The 21,065-nt window shown below is 36.0% G+C and overlaps 1 protein-coding gene and 1 long non-coding RNA gene across 6 annotated transcripts in view; one reads left to right on the top strand and one right to left on the bottom strand.

Moving 5' to 3' along the window:
* The window catches only part of LOC127434451 (uncharacterized), a 25,572-nt gene extending 11,244 nt beyond the window's left edge, over positions 1–14,328 (bottom strand). Inside the window, exons 1-4 of one of the 4 annotated variants that reach the window (XR_007896047.1) lie at positions 13,892–14,328; positions 2,253–2,359; positions 2,066–2,101; positions 1,213–1,385 (exon numbers count right to left, since the gene is read on the bottom strand). This is a non-coding gene — a long non-coding RNA (uncharacterized LOC127434451). Of the gene's footprint in view, positions 1–1,212; positions 1,386–2,065; positions 2,102–2,252; positions 2,360–6,185; positions 6,309–13,891 lie in introns of those variants that run through there. The other 3 variants (XR_007896045.1, XR_007896048.1, XR_007896046.1) reach the window with 3 other exon arrangements.
* LOC127434439 (C-C chemokine receptor type 7-like) lies at positions 9,202–21,065 on the top strand. Of its 2 annotated transcripts, none has more exons than XM_051687200.1 (3): positions 9,202–9,334; positions 12,121–12,414; positions 18,383–21,065. In XM_051687200.1, the coding sequence occupies exon 3, from the start codon at positions 18,385–18,387 to the stop codon at positions 19,630–19,632; it is 1,248 nt and encodes a 415-aa protein (XP_051543160.1). In that variant the 5' UTR covers positions 9,202–9,334; positions 12,121–12,414; positions 18,383–18,384; the 3' UTR covers positions 19,633–21,065. The 2 variants fall into 2 exon arrangements, with proteins under 2 accessions (XP_051543160.1, XP_051543161.1); XM_051687201.1 differs by having other exon boundaries at positions 12,121–12,429.

Raw genomic sequence — 21,065 nt, 5'->3', positions numbered from 1 at the left:
AGAAAATCTGAATGAGTGGTTGCATACCAGCTCCTTTTATACCCGTATATCCGGGGGAGTGGCATGCAAATTCCACTCACCAATTCTCATTTGCCTTTTTAAAAAAACAGAGGTGTTTGGGGCTCCCAAGAGTCACCCCTAGGAGCTTATCTGTATGTGCTTGATTCCATGCTCATGAGAGCAGTGTGACTCTGGTCCCACCCTGATAGTAAAACAAAGTGTGATTGGTTGAAGATAGAACCTGCTACGATTGGTCAGAGAAATGTGGTCATTATCTGATTTGCTTGAGTAGATGATGGGTGGAGTCCACCTATCTGTGAATTGTCTGCAGTGCAAAAAATATTTTAGAAGTCACAAATCCACAGCAAGCGATCCACAAATGAATGCTGGACAGAGTTGTGTTTGTGAGTTCAACACCACATTTTGAGGGTTCAATGGGGTACAACACCAAATATTTCTGTGAAAATATTAGTTAAAATGTGAATTAATAACTTTTTAACATGCTGGGAAAAATCACTATATGCATATTTAAGCAGCCTCTGAACTTTGATCTTTAACATTATTTTCCACAACTTTTTGTATTTAAAAAAATTTTCAAACATAAAAAAAAGGTTTTAACATTGATAACACCAATGTCATGAAATCAAGGGACAATTCTTTTTTTTTTAATTATTTAAATTATTAATAATAATTTTGTTTTGCTTTTTTGTACACTTGTTCAGCCTTGCACTAATGCTTGTATTAAAAATAAGTACCAAATAAATAAATAAATAAATAAATAACGTCATAGAAGTGGTGTACTAGGTGAAGGGGACAAGGATTTTTTTCAGGCAACTAACAATTTCAAATATATTTTCTAAAGAATTTGCAAAACAGTGTCAAGCCATTTCATATCATTAAAGGTTAGGTTATAGATACCTTTTAATTTATTTATTTTTTCGCTATCTATAAGCTATTTCAGGACTAAAAAAGGGACATGTTTGTCAACATATTTTGATATTGACACAAATGTTGACAGAAATAACCTATTTTGTGAGACACAAAGCTGTCTTTACACAAGGGGGTGCTAGATGGCTCACAAATCTGAATCCTCCATTGATCAGTATTCAAATCTAATGTTTCGAAGGCGCTAGAACGTTTTACATCTCATTTAAATTTTTTCACTCTGGAGAGTAATTTTTAAGTAAAACTGATAGTTGCAAGGATTCATACTTGTTAAATCCACCACAGCAGTATCTATAAAATACATTTTTTATCCTCAAGTAACACTTGATTGTGATTGGTCCATTCTGAACAGCGCTGCCAAAAGTAACAGGTGCCATGTGACAGCGACATCTATGCGCTGCCTGCTTCCGCAATGGTCTAGTGGTCTGTCGTCGTGTTTTCTGAAAATAAATAAATTTCATTTATTAAATTATTTAAGCAACCTATTTTACGATTTTCTATCATTCAAGAACTTTTTAAGCACCTCTTGGTAAAAATGGCAATTTTCAAGGGTTTTTCTAGGACTTAAATTTCAAGCATCTTGTACTCCTTACATTTGTGGATCTCATTCAATTTATTTGTGAACCATTTTTTTTATTTATTTGTGAATCTCTTTCCATTTGTATGCTAATTAGAAACAATTCTATCCCCATACTTTTTGGAACCATCATTTTTATAATTTTGTCGTTTCAAAATAAGAGTCCCCGTGTATTTCGGGCTTGTTTATACTAAAAAGTCCCATGTTATTAACCAAATCTTCATTTTCTTGTTATAACTGGGATTTTGGTTGAACAATAAACTGCATCTGGGATTTTATTCAGGAAAGAATAAGAATGTTTTTTTGACATTCTATAAATCATTTTTTTAAAAACTAATCCGTCGATTAATCAGTTATCGGCCTTTCCCATCACCTTAGTTATTGGTATCAGCAAAATCCACTATCGGTCGACCTCTACTCTTTAGTATATTGAAATAGAATAATCAAAATGGTTATTCAAAAATTTAACTGGGCATTCACCAGCCATGGTGACAGGTGGGCAAAAAATTATAATTTCCTACTACGAACTTGTTTGTCCCCTACCTTGAAATGCTGCTCCGTTATCTTGTGCCATTTGATCTAAGAACAGAGGGTAAACCCTTTAATAATCATGCAAGTTATGTTCATATATTCAAAAAATACTGGCCCCAAATAGGTAATAATGGTAAAATTCTGTATGATTAAAAGGATAGTTCACCCTCAAATTAAAATTCTGTCATAATTTACTCACCATCATGTTGTTCCAAACCTGTATGACTTTCCTTCTTCTGTAGAACAGCAAAGGAGATGTTAGGCAGAATCTTAGGGACTGACAGCCTCAGTCACCATTCACTGTCTCTGTATGGTCAAGAACAGCACCATCAGCATCTACAAAAATTCTCCTCTCATGTTCCGTGGAAGAAAATCGGACAGGTTTGGAACAACATGAGGGTGAGCAAATTATGTCATAATTTACATTTTTGGATGAACACAATTAAAGCAAGTTGAGTTAGAGGCTCCTAAATAATATTACAATATTATAACTTTTACCCAAATCTTCAAACTCCATAAACATAGGTGGCAACATCACGGTCAAATGTGCATGCAACAAAATTAATAATTTATTAATCTTATTTCTTAAAAGATGATCTCCTAACACAGATCATAGAAGGATCCAGCAAAAGCAAAAGTAGTCCAGAAAGATAACAATACATTATTCAAGACAGATCAAGAAAGACAAAGAGAGAAATAGACAAGAAACTGAATGTCTGAGGGAGCTTTTAAGTGAATAAATGGAAGCGAGTTAGCTTTGACTTGAGCATTCAAAGGGAGGGGAGGGACATGAGGAGAGGTGGTGGGACATTTTCTGAGAGTTAACAGATAGTTTGGAATGAGACATTTGGTTGGAGCTCCAGTTAGTGTGGTCTGTGTGCATACTGGGACCAAAAGTACAGACTTCCTGTCCAGAAAAGTCCCCAGAAAGTGAGTTTTCTCTGTGGACAGAGAATGGATTCCATTTAATGGAATTACACAATTTAATGTTACATGATTCATACAGCTGAATCCAGGGAGGACTTTCAAATGGCTTATCAACATAACTTTCACAATGTAAGTATATTTTAAATGTAGCCTATAAGTGTTAGTAATGTTGCAAGTAAGTGCATGTTTTCATTATTATCTCATATGGAATTTTACTTAATTTGGGATGTACTTGGATTCACTTAAAGTCTAACGGTAATGCATCTTGCTTAGTGTTTGCAAAATTTGACAAAGTAGGTTATACTTCTGTTGATTTTAATTGAAACTAACACATTTCAACTTTTTTCTTATTGTTATATGAGTCTCATTAAAACTGACTTGGATACTTTTTACCAGGCCTTCATAATCTATTTTCCATACTTTCAAATGACATTTATGTATACATTTTATTGTTTTAGCCTTTTTACAGACCCAGACTTTCAATATTAAAATATAGCTGCAAGCAGCAATGACAAGCCCAAGCACCATGGGTCCATCTCCACCCAGTGGCTTTCGGAAAACAATGCAAGGTGGACAAATGCATTAAGAATTTGACATTATCTAAACAATTTTGAAGCAATTTGGATAAATATAAAAAGAATATTTTACAGTCTGTTGTAAGAGCCACACTTCCTGCTTCCAGGTGGTGGCGCTATAACCGTGACCCAAAATAGTCACATCCATGTGATTAGCCCCCTAGACTAAACATACATCTCAGTTTTGATCTAAATCACACATTGTACACAGAAATTATGAGACACTTCCTGTTTCCCATTTTTCGCCATTAATTTAATGCCTCACCATGGCAAAACCATTCAATATATCAAAAATGTGTTCACAATTTAGCATCTTCAATGTCTTGGCATAATGTTGTCTAAATGTGGTGACAGTCTCATGAATCCCCAAGGAGGAGTATTTAAAAGTTCAGAGACTGCAATACTCAAAAAATCCAAAATGGCCAACTTCCTGTTGGGTGGAGCTAATAACTATATTTGTGAAAGTTGTCCAGCTTGATAAGAACTATATATGTACCAATTTTGGTGACTGTAGGTGAAAATGGGGGCGCTACAGGGCCCCCCTTATACACCCATGCATGAACTTTTGCCCAGACCTAATGGCCAACGACTCATGAAATTAAGCATGCCAAGTGCCTAAAAAACACCCAAATATAGGAAGAAATTAAAAATAACAATTGATGTGTTGCCATGGCAACAGTATTTAAGAAATTAAATATCCCTTTACAAATTTACATAAGCCGTGTCTTGACATTATTCTAAAGAATTTTGAAGCAATTCATGTAAACATCAGAGGGCTATTTCAAAGTCTGTTAAAAGTGCCATACTTCACGCTGCCAGTTGGTGGCACTATGACCATGACCCATAATAGCCGCATAAATGTGATCAGTCCCCATTACAAAACATACAGCTGAATTTTCATAAACATCATAGAATGCACACAGAAGACATAAGGAACTTCCTGTTTCACATTTTTAGCCATAAATTTATTGGTTCACAATTTAGCATCTTCAATGTCTTGGCATTGTTAACCATTACAAATAAATAAATAAATAATTAAATAAACAAACCAATTCAATATTTATTGTGTGAAAATGATTTCCAAAACCATTTAAGAATGTTTTTTTATTTTTTTTATTTTTTTTAAGTTAGTGCACTTGTTAACCAAGTCAACAAAAGTGTCAGTGAAGCGCATGCTTGAGATGAAATATGACAAGTGATCTGTGAAGAAAATAGAAAATTAAATAGAAAAAGTAAATATCACTTGTGAGTAGAATATTTTTATTGGCCATCATTTCCAATCAACCTGTAATTTTGCTGAATTATGCAAAATGTGTAAAAATGTTATTTAATTGTGTGTATTTAGGATATATAAAGTGTTCAAAAAAGTAGTGTAAAAAAAGTCTTAAAGAGACTATAGAAATGCACAGTGCTAAAAGTGCCTGAAATTGAAGAAACACCCAGATATTCTGTTAGTTTGTTGAGTATCAAACCTGTAAGTGTACAGTGGTTTTCCAATCTAGAATTTTCCACACTGGTAAAAGTACTGTGGTTCATCACATAGGCATTTTTGTACCGAGACATTAATAAATCAACTTTGTCTATTAGTAAATCGCATTTAATGAATTTAATTCTATTTGTAGCACTTTTATCTGTGAAAGACTTCCTAAATGGTACTGAAAGATAAATAAATACGTCTTTGAGACCACCTTTATTTTGTAGCCTCTTTGTGTCATATGTTTTGTCATTGATTTCAATAGAATTTTGTTTACCACAATCTCAGGGAAAGCTGCCACTTAACTTGTGGTTTAGAGGTGTCACTCGCACTGTAGAGTTTTGCTATTTTAGGTAACACTGACACATTTCGGTTCAATCTCAAGCTGTGCTGTACACTACGTATGCCACTAAATTAAATTCTATTCTCACACAGTACATATAAAGTAAGTTATGGGTAACACTTTACAATAAGTTTTCATTTGTTAACATTAGTTAACAACACTAGTTAACATGAAATAACAATGAACAATTGTATTTTTATTAACTAACATTAACAAAGATTAAGAAATGCTGTAAAAATATCTATTGTTCATTGTTTGTTCATGATACCGAATGCTTTAAGTAATGTTAACAAATGGACACTTATTGGAAAGTGCAATCAAGTTATGTTATGTACTGTAATTTGTTGTTTACAGTCGCTCTCTTATGTTTAACCCTTTTCTACTTGGTAGAAAAATTACAGCTGAATTATCTGGTGCATACTTTATCAGAACTGCATATGGCACCAGTATTCAGACAAATGCATTTTCATATCTATCCTTTGGGATGGAAATTTCAATGAAATTATCACTGACGTCTTTACACAGTGTTAACATCATTATCATGACAAACAAATAACCAAATTTTCCATCAACTGCTGTTTGTCCTGGCTTATACTAGAGTTATAAATATTACATACTGTCTCTGTCTCAAATGTGACTGTACACAAAAACTAATGTAGTGTACTGTAAAATATTTTCAAACAGTCGAACAACTGAAAGATGTGTAGCTCTCACTGAAACATGTGAAACTGAAAACAAAAAAGAAAAAAAAAGAAAAAAAAGAAAAGAGTGTATTTATGGGAAAATATATTTAAAATTGTTTACTTGTAATACCTGAGTCAGGGTTGTCCACAGATGTATGCAGTCTATAATCAAGTATGCAAGACTACTATTTTCTCAATATAAGAAAGTCATTTCTAGATCATGTTCATTCATTTAGTTCTAAGTAGCCCCAGGTTTGCCACTGAGGAAATGCAAAATGTTGCAAAACTTCTGTAAAAACTTTTTGAAATGTAGATATTATCAGAAAATAACCACACACAAAAAAAGCTGAAACTCCATTTTGTCACCACCATAAACAGAATAAGCTTTATTGCCAGTACAATTTTAAGAAAGTTCTGAAGAGTTGTTGCTGATTATTTGTAGCTATTTCAGCTTTTGTACTTGTTAAACAAAAACCAGCTCATGTCATGCCTGATTTAATGCCAGAAACTATAAATTCAAAAGACGTATGCATATTCAGTTTAATTAGATAGTCTGCTTACATACGTACCACAAGGGGATCTCTAGACCCATAAAAATACAACATGAGGCTGATTTGCGTGAAGTTACAGGCTGTTTGCGGATAATCATTACTGTGAACACACGAGAGCTAAACATGCAAACACACAGCTTGACACAGTGTGAAATGTCTTACACTGGCAATCAACAGAAGAAACAATTGTCTTTTAATATACATTATATAAACATTCTTACATAAAAATAAAATAAAATAAAATAATAAACTACTCTTGTGAGGATAGCAAAAGACTATTTAAGGTAATTAAGGCTTGACTGCTGACTTTGTAGTTTTAAAAATCTAAATAGACTACATCAAAGCAAGTATACATTGCAAATGTGGGATTTCTTTATTTTTACAATGAAATCTTGAAATAATTGGAAAGCTTTAGGTTTTTAAGAAAGGTTGTGATGCAAAATGAAGAAGAAATATTTAAAATTCTGCATTTTCTATATCACTAATCAAATAAGCAAAGCTTTGACTATGTTAACTCTTGTACAAAAGGTCAGAGTTCTTTACTTCCATTGAATCAGTCTAGATGCTCATTAGAACATTCTCGGATCATGCTGGATAACATGATCGTTAGGTTTTTCAAACTTGTGGTGTGCAGGCTGTTATTAAAACAAAAGGGGACATTAGGAATACTAATAAATTCTAATATTCAGTTCAACTCTTCACAAGTTGTTATTTAAAAATATCATTTGTGATGATTTTTATTATTATTATTATTATTATTATTAAATTACAAAAATAAAAAGTACCAGAAGATGCATTTTCACAAGTGTTTTCAGACTGTTGCCCCCACTGTATATCCAAGTATATATCAGTTTCCTTATGAGTGTGTGTTGCTACCATACATTATATTTATAGCAACTCCTCTGAAATGTTCAAACATCAAACAGGAAAAACTAATTTACATTTATAAATAATTTAAAATAAAAATAATATTTTAATGCACATCATCAAAAAATAATAAATCAAAACCTTGACTATAAAGCACTTAAAACTGAGAATCAGCATTAAGCAACAAGTTTAAAGCCTTTTAAAATGGCTCAGATAGACCACTGGGTATCCTTCTGCTGTAAGCTGTAATTCTTGACATGGAGCAAATAACACTCTATAGTTTGGCCAAACTGAACAGGATCTTTTGCTGCAAATAACAGGAAATAGTTTGGTAGATCCAAGTCTGTTGCTGCTACCAGCAATGCATGTCACATCCTGTCACCCATATTATGCAAAACACTGCCCTAATGATCAATATCTTCAATAGATCTGGGGAAAATTCAGAAGTATGCCCAGAACTCTGCACTCACATTATAAGATTATCTAACTGTCTCTGTTACAAAGTGTGCAAGCACGTGCACGTGCACATGTGTATGTGCGAATTCAGCAATCCGTATCTGTGAGAAAAAGTCTTGGTTACTGTTGTAACCTCCATTCCCTGATGGAGGGAATGTGATGTTGTGTCGATGTAGTGACACTAGGGGTTGCTCTTGGGAGACCCAAACTCCTCTGATCTTTGAGGAAAGGCCAATGGGAATTGGCGAGTGGAATTTGCATGCCACTCCCCCGGACATACGGGTATAAAAGGAACTGGCTTGCAACCACTCATTCAGGTTTTGTGCTGAGGAGCCGAGACAGGGTCCCGGCCATTTCAGCGGGTAGTACAGCGTTGTGACAAGAGGGAACTCTACAGCACAGTGACCGGTGGCGGGGGGGCCCTGCCGGAGGAAGACATGGATTTGCCCTCAGGGAAACTGCACCATGGAAAATACGTCACAAGGGGTTACCACAGGTAACCAGGACATGTGGAGCACCTACCCCAGTACAGGGCATACTAGCACATTCCTCCACCAAATTCGCATGCTACAGGGCTAAGGAGGAAGGACATCCAGGGTTCACCCATCTTGGGAACTTGAACGGGGGAAAAAAAGAGCACGTCTTCCCTTCAGGGAGAGGAAAGGCACTGTGCGCAAGCGGTACACCAGGCCAGCTGCCCGCATACTTACCTGTTCATACCTGTCAACACACGGGACGAAACTGGCTCAACCCGGAGATTATAAAATCTTGCAAGGTATTGGGTGTTGCCCAGCCCGCTGCTCTACAGATGTCTGCTAGAGAGGAGCTGTTGGCTAGTGCCCAGGAGGATGCCACACTCCTAGTGGAGTGTGCTCGTAGTCCCAAAGGGGACGGCATGCCCTGGGCCTGGTATGATCCAGTGGGCAATCCTCTGTTTGGAGACAGCGTTCCCTTTCCACTGTCCCCCAAAACAGACAAAGAGCTGCTCAGAGCATCTAAAGCTCTCCATGCTGTCCAAGTAGAAACGCAAAGCGCACACTGGACACAGCAACGACAAGGCTGGGTCTGCAAGCCAGCTCCTTTTATACCCATGTCTTGGGGAGTGGCATGCAAATTCCACTCGCCAATTCCCATTGGCCTTTTCTCAAAGATCAGAGGTGTTTGGGGCTCCCAAGAGCAACCCCAAGTGTCACTACATCAACACAACGTTGAGTGAGTGACAGATAGGGAAACACTGTTTCCAACCAAATACAAAATGTAAAATGTACAAACAAACGAGCAAAACACATCATGTGAAATTGCTGATCTGGAAGTCTTATAATGGTATCAGCTGTCAGCACGCTGCTACAGCCGGGTGAGAATTAACACCCACTACCAGCCAAAAGCTGCCACTTTCTGCACAGTGGTGAGTAATTTTGCTGATTTTGCTTATCTGCTTTTTTCGCTTATCTGTGGTGACCTGCAAGATGCCTTTTGATTGAGGTTTGACAAGAAACATAAAAATGGCTGGCAACAAATCTAAAAGCCACTGTGGCTGTAAATTTCCCACTCTTGAGCTACGGTCTACAGTACCTACAACAACACCAACTTTGGTGCAACTGGTGCAAATTGACCAATTGCACAAAATGAGCACGCTTCCTGTGATACTGCATAACCCATCTCATACAGTATCAGACATTGAAGTGGTAGCACAAAATATCTACCAGCTCATGAGTCCAGGATTTTAAATCTCTTTCATCTGTGCCAATTCAATTCTCGTAATAACTTGAATTGACAACTTCCATTAAATCACATTAATGAATAACTTGGTGCGTAAGAAAGCCAATATAAACATGCATTTATTGCACATATTTGTCTTACACTGATTATACAATTAAGCATTCATGAAGGCCTTCATTTACAGTACATAGTTTTCAGGTGTCATAACCTTTCACCTGCCATTGTCTTGTGTGCATTCAATTTAATAATGCAACAATGTTTGCACTTTGCTCTCTCAATAAACCTAATACATTGCCCGCAGAAATCCCTTGGCCAATTATTGCATTACAGAAGCAAAATAAAAAAACTTTAAGGTGACTCAGGTCAAATGTGGTATGTGTGTGTGTTCAGATGAAATGTGCACGGCATGATTCAGTAAACATTGTACCCATCAACATCCTGCCAACCACAAACTACAGAAAAACAAAACAGAGAAATGTGTGGGAAAGAGAGAGCTAGAGAAAGGGTGAAGGGCACTGTATGAGAAAAAGAGAAAAGATGTGCCCTCTGAATCATTTAAATGTCATTCTTCTCTACCTCAATATCATTATATTTTCAAACACAACCAAACACACAAACACACATCTGAGAGAGAGATTTGAAAAATGGCAAAAAAGCAGTAAAGGGAAGAATGGGCAAAAGAATTAAAGACTGGATTGTAAACACTTTGAAAAAAAAAAAAGTCTCATGGATAGATTAAGATATAGATAAGTTTGAATCTAAGTCACACCTATGGGAAGTGCTACAGAACACATGAAATTGCAGCTGAAATCTTAATAGAAGGTCTGCTAAGCTGTTATTGCTGCAAGTGGGACTAATACAGTATTCATTTATTTTATTTTTTTAATAGAAATACTCATTAAAAATGTCTTTACATACAGTATATAGGGGAGACTGGGGCACACCTTTTTCTCCAGTGAATTTTTCTCAGGGTAGGTTTATTTTTGAAAGTCAAAAATGAAAAATGACTTCCTGAATAGGTTGCAAAACAAACTATTGCACATTTCTTCCCCTATTGCCCATGAAGAAATATGTATATTTCATTGAGCACACGCTGAACTTTTCACAACATGCCCAGATAGCAGGGTAATTTGTCACAATGGAACCTGCCATTAAACCAGTGCTGTAAGTGTAATGTGAAAATTTGGGGGACATATAACAACTTGCCCAGACCAGACATTTAGGAAAAATACCCTTGTCCTGAGAACATCAACCCTTCAGTTAAAATCTGCCTTTATTAAAGATGAACCTTGCCCAAATGTATGTCATGCTGGTTTTATTGTGTTCACTCTTTTACCCAAGAGCTATAGCAAAAATGTGATAATATTGAAGTTTTAGTTGAAGAGAGAATTCACAAAAATTATTCTAATTTAAAAGTAATATTCCGGGTTCAGTACAAATTAAGCTCAATTGACAACATTTGTGGCATAATACTGATTACCACAAAAAAATTTTTTTTATTTTTTTATTTTTTTAAAGCAGAAATCTAGGTTACAGTGAGGCACTTACAATGAAAGTGAATGGGGCCAATTTGTAAACATTAAAATAACCACTGCTTCAAAAGTATAGCCACAATACGTAAACAATATCTGTTAATAAGATTTTAGTGTGAACAAAAAATGCTTTTATTAAACTTTTCTGCATTGTTACATCCAAGTTAACAACTCTGTTGCCATGATAACGTAATGCTGTAAACCCTATAATACCGCAAAAATGAAGATTTAAACAACTTTACAGCTCAAACAATACACATCATTTAACAGAAGTATTACCAGGAAATGTAAGTGTTTTTATAAAATTATAAGCTTCGCATTTTTTTATTTCTTCCTTAAAACTTATTGAGCTTATCTTGTATTGAACCCGGAATATTCCTTTAAGAGGTTACTGAACTAGGTGTTTGAAAACTATGTACAAAACATCTGTTAAAGAAAACACACATTTGTGTAACTGGACTTTTGACTCAAAAGCATATATAGTAGTTAGTGAGATATAGCCCTTGTTACAGCTTCCATGTGTGACAACTAGCCCCGGTCTCCCTACTACTGTAAGTACAGAGTATATATAAAAGACAGAAAATGTCTATACTATGATGCACACTAGAGACCAAAGACACAGATATAGAATGAACATTTTTAAATAATTTTAAACTGGAGAATGGGATATGACACTTTTGCTCTACATTACAATGTTCTGCAACAAATAATATTTCTCAAGTACACCCTTTAAAACGTAGGGGTGTTTGTGTGCCACCCCAGTAGACTCACCCTCAGAATCCACTGACTACATTTAAACCACATTAACCTACACTCAAAAGGATTCTTGCAGGTTGTTCACTTAGCTTAATTAAAATTAACTAAAGCAACACAAACATGCAAGATATGCATTAATGAATGTTTGGAATACAATTGTTCACGTGCTTTAAATGTCTCACAGGTTTTTTGCTTTTTGATGCGACACCCCAAGATGGTGTGGAGACAACAGCACTTAAAAACACGCCTCCTTCTGAACTGGTTGCTGTGCTCTGGATGTTTTGGTGTTAAATATGGGTAATGCAAAGTCAGCCAAACAAAGAAGTGAAAACACAAATAGGGTGACAGGCATAGCATCCTTGTTTCAGAAAGACTCTGGTCCCCAAAGAGCAGAACTTCAGACGCAAACCACTGAGGTCTGAATTACAGAGAAGTCTCAGAGCAGCTTATACTGTATTTTCTGGACTTGCACCTGGAGGTGAGTCAAAGCCAGGTTTGTGCTGCACACATATTATTCAAATTTACATTTCTCAGATTTAAAGATGCAAGCATATGCTACATGCACAAAATAGATAGATGGGTTCTTATTGTCATTACAACTGTACAGTTATATGGTAGTAAAAATAGTAGGTTACTAGTTGTATTTTTGTATTATTTAGGCCTATAAAAAGCAAATTATCATAAATGGTTATGCCAATAAATAAAACAGCATTATTTCAACAGAACGGTGCATTAATTATGAATCACAAATCATGGCTAAAACTTAGACTGTACATTAATTAACTAGGAAGATAAAAGGAAGACTTTTAAACAAGTATAGTGATTTGAGTCAATACTCCAATTATACAAATGTGTTTTTTTTCTTGCAGCAGTTTTGTATGTTGGTTTCAGACTCTTAAATCAGAATATATATATATATTTTAAATTCTATCCTCCATACTTAAATTCCATTATCATCATATTTTGGCTATAGCTCATTGGTAAACACAATAAAACTTCATTGGCATTCATTCATGTCAGGGTGAACTATTTAATAAAGGTACTGCAGATTTGAAAAGAAACTGTGTTTTCAGGACAAATATGAGTTTTTTAAATGTGAGATCAGAGCAAGTTGTCACATGTGTTTTAAATGTTATAACAATTTTTAATGGCAATATTTGGGGGCCAAAACAATGGTCAATATTTTTATCCTTTTTTCTTTTTCACGAATCATTCTGGATTTTAGAATTGTTTAACTGTTATTTTGTTGTACTATAATTGTTTCCATTTTTCTGAAAGACTATAACAGCCTGTTTAATTTTCACTGTGTGTGTGTGTGATTCTACTGTTTCATTGTGACAGCTTACCCCGCAGTGTGACAACATGCCCCGCTATTATAATCCGCTGTCTGCTGACTAGTTTCAAATAGCCTCTCACTGCTTAATACTGAATGATGTATTACAGAGCAAGCAATTCTGAAACGAGAAAGATAGCTTAAGACAAATAAAAAATTAAAAAAATTCATAATTAATAACCGGATAAATTCTGCCAAGTGAACAGGCAAAAAAAAAGGAAAAAAGAAAAATATTAATAATAATAATTATATATATATATATATATATATATATATATATATATATATATATATATATATATATGTACTAGAAAAATGATGCTGTATCACAAATGCAAAACTTCTAATGTATTAAACAGCCTAATTGTTGTGTCTCATTCTTTATGTATTGTTGCAACTAATAAAATTTAATTTAGTTACATTTTAAATCTGTTTTAGCATGCATGTATATTCACGAGGCAAAAACCTCAGATCTTTGCCACCACTTATCAATACACCTCTTTAAAAGGTAAACTCATCACTAAGGGTAAAACAAATATCTTTCATATCATGAAAATAACACTTTAAACCACTGTTTACTAAATACAAATTTTAATAATTGTATAAATAAATGTTAGCTTACGGTTTGTTTGTTTTTTTCTGAAGCTGTCACTGCATTGCCTTAAATATGAGATGCGTTGCGTATAATTTCTCACAGGTCCAGAGCATCACCATCACCCCTCTCTTCCCAAACACAGAGTCTCATACAAGTCTGTTTCTCCACAGGTGCATAACAAACAGCTATCTCTACTCAGTCTGCTCTTCTCACCCATTCCTGCCGAATTAAAGGTATCCGCTCCGCACGAAAGAGTTTTTAAAGCGCGTTGGCACGCAATAGTGACTGATAGCACTAGCGCGATGTCAGACTCACACCAACGACAGACAGACTGTGGCACGCGATGAGTCGCGGAATGAGTACAATTTCATCCGAAAACGTTATTTAAAGAGTTCTTTTAGAGATCTATCGTGCCCTTATTCACCGCAAAACACCCGAAACTAAAGGTGACATTTTATCAGTGACGACATTTGTTACTAGTGTGGCGTTTGTTACCGAATGTTATAGTGACTTTTCGACCTTTTTTCTTTACCGTTAGCAGGGCTGTTGTCAAGGAAAACGTTTTACCATGAAACGGTCTAACAGCCTATTCTGAAGGCAACTCTTGCAGCAGCATTGTTTCAATTAAATATATATATATATATATATATTATTTGCTTGCATGACTTGTATGCAACAGGTGTATTTATTACAGAACGAATATTTTATATAGCGCCTTGACAACACTCACCACAACATTTGATACGATTTTTAAAAAAACTGCACGTGCTTGAATTTATGATGGTCAGATTTTGCTTATGTCAAAACAATTCATTAAGGTATTAAGGCGATACCTGTGGAATAATATGATGTAAATTTAGGATATATTTTATTTTTTATTTTTTCCTCCTTGACCATGGGTGTTTTGAGGAATCTACTGATTATAAAAATCTTCATTTTTAAGCCCATTTTGCTTTGAGGTGACTTTTGTGTGACTTCACCTAGCTGTGACATTTATAATGCATTTTCCCCCCCACCAAACTGTTTTGTGTATTTTTTTTTATAAATGAAAAATAGGCATTGTTTAATTGCTGTAAACAAACATTGCAATTCTGATATGCTGGGTCTGAGGGTTAAGATATTTGAATATATTTAGAGTTCATAATGTTTTACATTTATTTTAATAAAAAACATTTTAATTTATTTTATTTTATATATATATATATATATATATATATATATATATATATATATATATATATATATATATATATATATATATATATTTTTTTTTTTTTTTTTTTTTTTTTTTTTTTTTTTGCAAGGTAGCTGATTTTGAGGAACTTTAACTAGTGCTGGATGTGCTGTGTGAATAAGTCTTTTATCAATACTTTGTAGCCCATAGTTACATTAATTGCTACACAAGATATATACTTGTGAAAAGGTAAAAATGCTGCTCCTAAAGTCACCAGAATGAAATGCTTTAGTGCCGTTTTTGTAAAAAATTTCTCACGGGGAGCATGTCCCCAATAAGGGTATCAAACTGATATTAATAAAATCGCTTGGCCATGCCGGGTTTTGCACATATTTAGTGTTGGGCCTCATGTATTCAGATAGAAGACAAAGGCAGGCCTAACACAAGTCGTAAAACCTAACTCAGCCCCCACACATTCCATGTCGTAAATTTTACTGATAAAAATCGCGCCAAAATCAAACAAAGGGAGTCCAAAACAGACTACAAATCCATGAAGCCTTGCTCACTAAAGGATCGAATTCTCAACTCCTATTGGATGAGGCACACAACAGAACGTCCCTCAAACATGACATCATCAGGAGTTGAAATACCTCTGAAATGTTTCGTGAGTTGCTTCCAGCAACTTTGTTCACCGAATATAGACGTAGTTGTTTTTGCTGCTCTCCGGTGCAACTTCGAGGCACAAGGAAGTAATGTCCGACTTGAAACTGTAGCCATACAATCTCCATCTCGCTGGACAAGTTGAGATTACTCTGTGTTCAACCAAACACTCTAACGGATCCGAAGGAGACCACCGAGCAATTCGCATCTTCATCCGTTTGCCTACAGAAGTGAAGAGATTAAAGATTTCTCTTCCATCTTCAATCAAGTCGACATTTCTGAGTTCTCTGCCCGCCCGCCGACAGAGTGAGGAAACGGCCTCCTGTCATCACCTGAGCCTCAAGGAACCGGGTCAGAGTTAAAGGACGGAGGAAAACACATTCTACCTGTGTCCTCATGCGATTCAAGTAAGAGGTTACGTCTGGGCAGAGATAGAATATTATAGTGTGTTATTCTTGTGTTTCAAGGTTTTTGCTTGTACAGTTTACGGACCGCCATGTCCGCTCATTATTAATACTCAGGGTATTAATTATCACAAATATGTTTTGCTGTATTGTGGTCCAACCAAATTGGATTGTGCAATTTCGCCATCGCGGGTGAGACAGCAACTGAGTTCATCCATTAAAGAGTCAAATAACGCAGGACTTTTACGAGCCCTGCTCGTAAAACCGCGTCTCTGAGTGATGAACACGGCTGCTTTCTCTCCCGCTATCGCGAAATCAGCTTTAGGGCTGTCACTTAATCATCTCTCTCTCTCTCTCTCTCTCTCTCTCTCTCTCTCTCTCTCTCTCTCTCTCTCTCTCTCTCGCTCTCTCTCTCTTACTAATCACACACACACACACACACACTGTCACACACACACACCTTATGTGTTATCGGATTATTTTGATTTCCATATCTAATCATATGTTTAGTTTGTAGTTGTAAGTCGGAAGTTTATTGACTGCATTGTATTAATTATTAATTGATATTACTGCATAAATAAACTTTGTTTATATTACAAAGAGAAGTGTTTTGGTTTGTTTTGCATACACCTGTGTCATGCTGACGGGATGTCAGTGTTCGGATTCAAACCTTCATTCATTGTTTTCTTTCCCGAAAATCGATATTCTTCGGATTTCGATTTTCCTAAGAAAACAATCTAATATAGAGACTGTTATACTATCTGGTTATTAGTCCCTGATTTCAGGGTGGTGCCCCGTCAATGTTAATCCTTATTAATATTCTATTGATTTTTGATCATTTATAATTATCTTTGATGATTGAATTTGAATGATCAATAAGCTAGTATTAATTTTAATTAATGTTTCATCGATGTTAACAATTAACGATTATCTTTGATAACTGTTGATTTAAAGGATTTAAAAAGCTAACATTGATTCTCATCAATGTTCTATTGATTTTAATAATTAATAACTATCTTTGATAATTATTAATTATTGCTAATAACCAAACTTGCTCCTAAACGTAGCGCAGTGCATTTACTGGAGCCCCATATGAGGTTTTAATAAGTTAGATTCAATTGATTAATTTAAATATTAATAACTATAGAAATAATTATTAATTATTTCTGATAGTAACACTGATCTAAACAACCAGTAAAGCCCTACATTAGTGACCAAAGCTAAGCTCCCCCATCAATGATTTAGCACCTCTTCAGCACCAGCAATCAAAATTCGCTGGCGCCACCCCTGATGTCTTAAAACAGTTGTAGGCTACACTTTAAGATTCAACCCTAAGGAACAGATTAATAAAATGGAGTTAATTAACAGAGGTTCGGGAGGAGCATGTTCATTTTTAATCTGACAAATCACAGCCCACGAGCAGGAGTATATAAGCCGCTGCTTACTTGCTTCCTGTGACAACTCTCCTGACATCCCACCTCCACCCCATCTTCACCTATTCTCTAGATTCATTATCTAAATAAGTAAAGTCCGGGGAGGACTTGAGTCAAGTCTCGAGCTCTGAGCCCTCCAGTATACGGACAGCAAGCCAAATACATTTACTGCTTCAACACAAGATTACATTAACATACGAACTGCTGAAATAAACATACAGGTACCAAAATCAGCAGCATAAATTGTTGTCCATTAGTAATAGCATATAGGTTTAATTTAAAAGTTATCACCACTGTTTTTAAGAGATAATTCTAAGTTAAATCAGTTAACACATACACACACACACACAAAACAGTCAGATTCCTGCCTTTTGTTAATCCCACGCATGTGAGGATTTCAAAAACTGTTGTGTGACATGATTCATTTTGTGCACTGAAGTCACTGCAAGCCAAACCAAGATACCCTGACTTATTTAATAGGCTATTTTAAGAGTAAACAAATGTAATTTCATAAAAATAAAAATACAAACTGAGCTGAAACTATTACTTGTACTTTTTTGTACTTTTACTGTCACTTACCAAATATTCTACATCAGTTTCCATGTCCTGGTTTGACAGTTCTCAAGAGTGCCCCTAGCGGTGGAAGCCTGCAACAACCGTTGTGATCCCCATTAAATCAGCAACACAGTCTATGTCAATTAATGATCCCACAGAAAATAATTGTATCTCCTTGTTTGAATAACACTTCTGTAAGGGGATATCTTAACCTACCCAAAGAGTATCATATTAGTGTGTCTATTCTTGGAACTGATAAGCCCTTTGTCTGTTTCTCTGTCATCTTCCACAGGTATGGAAAGCTATCCAACAACAAAAGATTCTGTAACCATATATCCAAATTACGATGATGATTATGCCAACTCCACCACAGAGGGAAACTTCAGTGGTGATCTTGTAGAGCTATGCGAAGCCAGCAGAGGACAGCAGCTCACCATCACAGTCATCCAGACGACAGTCTTCCTCATTGTCTTCATTTTAGGCATAGTTGGGAACGGGCTGGTCATTGCCACCTTTGCGCTGTACCGCCGCCTTCGTCTGCGATGCATGACCGATGTCTTCCTTTTCTTCCTGGCTCTGTCTGATATGCTGCTTCTGCTGACATTGCCTTTACAGACGGGCGAGACGCTGGTTGGCAGCTGGGTGTTTGGTGAGGCACTGTGCAAGATGAATCGTGGCATGTATGCCATCAACACCTACAGTGGTCTGCTGTTGTTGGCGTGCATTAGTGTTGATCGCTATTTGGTGGTGGTTCGCACCAAGGCCGTGCGGAGGCTGAATTCTGGCACGCTATGCTACGGCACACTGTCTGCTGTCGCTGTCGCAGTGACTTCTGTCATCCTAAGCCTGCCAGACCTGCGCTTCTCCTCTGTAAATGAAGACATGGGTTCAACAGACCTCTTGTGCAACATGAACGTGTGGGCCGATGAAGGTAGTAAATGGAAGCTGTGGGCCCAGGTGTCAAAGATCGCAGGGTTCTGTATTCCTTGCGTGGCGATGGTGGTTTGTTATGGCGCAATAGGCCGCGTGCTGGTCCGTGCTGGTGGGAATTACTGGCGTAGACAGAGGACTCTGCGTCTGATGGCACTGCTGGTGGTTCTTTTCCTGCTGTTCCAGCTACCCTACACAGTGGTACTGTTGCTCAGAATATTCACACCGATACCAGGATCCTGTGACAAATGGACCAGGGTCCATTTTGAGGAAAACTTGACACGCAACCTGGCGTATGTGCGATGCTGCCTTAACCCTTTGCTCTACGCACTGGTTGGCGTAAGATTCAGAAATGACATCATAAGGTTGTTGATGGATGCCAGGTGTGCGTGCTCGTGTATATCGCACCTGACGCGACACTATGACAATGGAAGCTCCGTTACACCCTCCTCCTATGCTCCAAACATGCTTTCACACCAGTCCTCGGCTTACCTGCCTGCAAAGAACACACCTGCTTCGGCAAAACTCACTGCAGCAGCAGACACATCTCAGACCTTAATTTATCCTGTATCTGCGAAAAGGACTTCTGTTATTGGCTGGTGTCATCAGTGATTGCTGAACATCAGATGGCTCTGAAATAAATCCCTTCTAAGTTTAAAAGCAACAAGAGACACAAGTTTTATATATTGGAGACAACTCAAGTTTTATATACAATCTGCACCATGACAAGATAGATGTAGATGTATTATATTGCACTCAACTTATAAACTATGCTTTTTTGGAAAAGTATTTTTTCACCCATTTTTGTTCTGTTTAAATGTGTTGTAAATGATTCCAGTCCACCAGTTTGCTAACTTCAATGATATGCACTCTCTAAAAATACACACCCTATGAAGACATGTAAGCCAGCCTGATGTCATCAAACATGAAATTTAAAAATTATTCACAGGCAGAGAGCATTTCTGATTGGCTACAAAATTGTGGGCTTGTTTACTGTTCAGACCCTAGAGCTGTGAAAGACAGGTGTGATTTCTTTAGACACCTACTTCAATTAAATCTGTCATATAGTAGGGACATTTAATGCACAGTGATAAATGAATAGTTCACTCAAAAATGAAAATTCTCTCACCATTTACTCACCCTCATGCCATCCCAGATGTGTATAACTTTATTTCTTCTGCTGATCACAAATTAAGAATTTTAGAAGAATATTTCAGCTCTGTAGGTCCACACAATACAAGTGAATGGTGACCAAAACAAAGGCAGCATAAAAGTAATCCATGTGACTCCAGTGGTTAAATCCATGTCTTCTGTTTAGAATTGAATGGACCTACGGAGCTGAAATATTCTTCTAAAAATCTTCATTTGTGTTCTGCAGGAGAAAGTCAGTCATACACATCTGGGATGGCATTAGTGTAAATTAGAATAAATGATAAGAGGATTTTAGTTTTGGGGTGAACTATTCCTTTAAAAAAAATCACTTGCCTTTAAATAAAGGCAGCAAATATCATTTGTTGTAAATACATTTTGCATAAATAATTACCATAAAAAAAAAACACAGTTTTTGTGTATGTTATTGCATGCTTTTCCTTTCCTGCAATTATCACGCTACTGGCAAAACTGCAAAAGAAACAATATTTTATTATTATTATTATTTTTATTTTTTTATCTTGTTTACAAAATTACCAGTTTTAATACTTTCATAATGTTGAGTATGAATGTAAATAAATTCTGTGCTTAATTCTTAATTCTTGTGTTTTGTAGCAAAGGAAGCCCTTATGCAAATCCACAACAGTGATTTAAATGCAGTGCTTGAAGTGGAAGGAAAAAGTGCTATTACTCCCTTTTTTAATATTAAACTCGATATTTTTGTAAATCCTCTGAGACTTTGCTTTTGTTCAAGGTATATGTTTATTTAAAATAAATACATTTGAAAGTTTGTACTAATTTCTTAAAGGGATGCCAGATTATCTTAGGTTATTGTTTATGAAAACTAAGTTAAAACAATTTGATCAGTAAAAGTTTATATCTTTGACCATTTCAAC

The sequence above is a fragment of the Myxocyprinus asiaticus genome, chromosome 44 (assembly GCF_019703515.2).
Source record: "Myxocyprinus asiaticus isolate MX2 ecotype Aquarium Trade chromosome 44, UBuf_Myxa_2, whole genome shotgun sequence".
NCBI classification, from domain to species: Eukaryota; Metazoa; Chordata; class Actinopteri; order Cypriniformes; family Catostomidae; genus Myxocyprinus; species Myxocyprinus asiaticus.
This window is presented reverse-complemented; position numbering and strand designations above follow the sequence as displayed.

Excerpts from the sequence above, each read along its gene's own strand:
- LOC127434439 (XM_051687200.1), top strand. The coding sequence starts at position 18,385 with ATGGAAAGCTATCCAACAACAAAAGATTCTGTAACCATATATCCAAAT.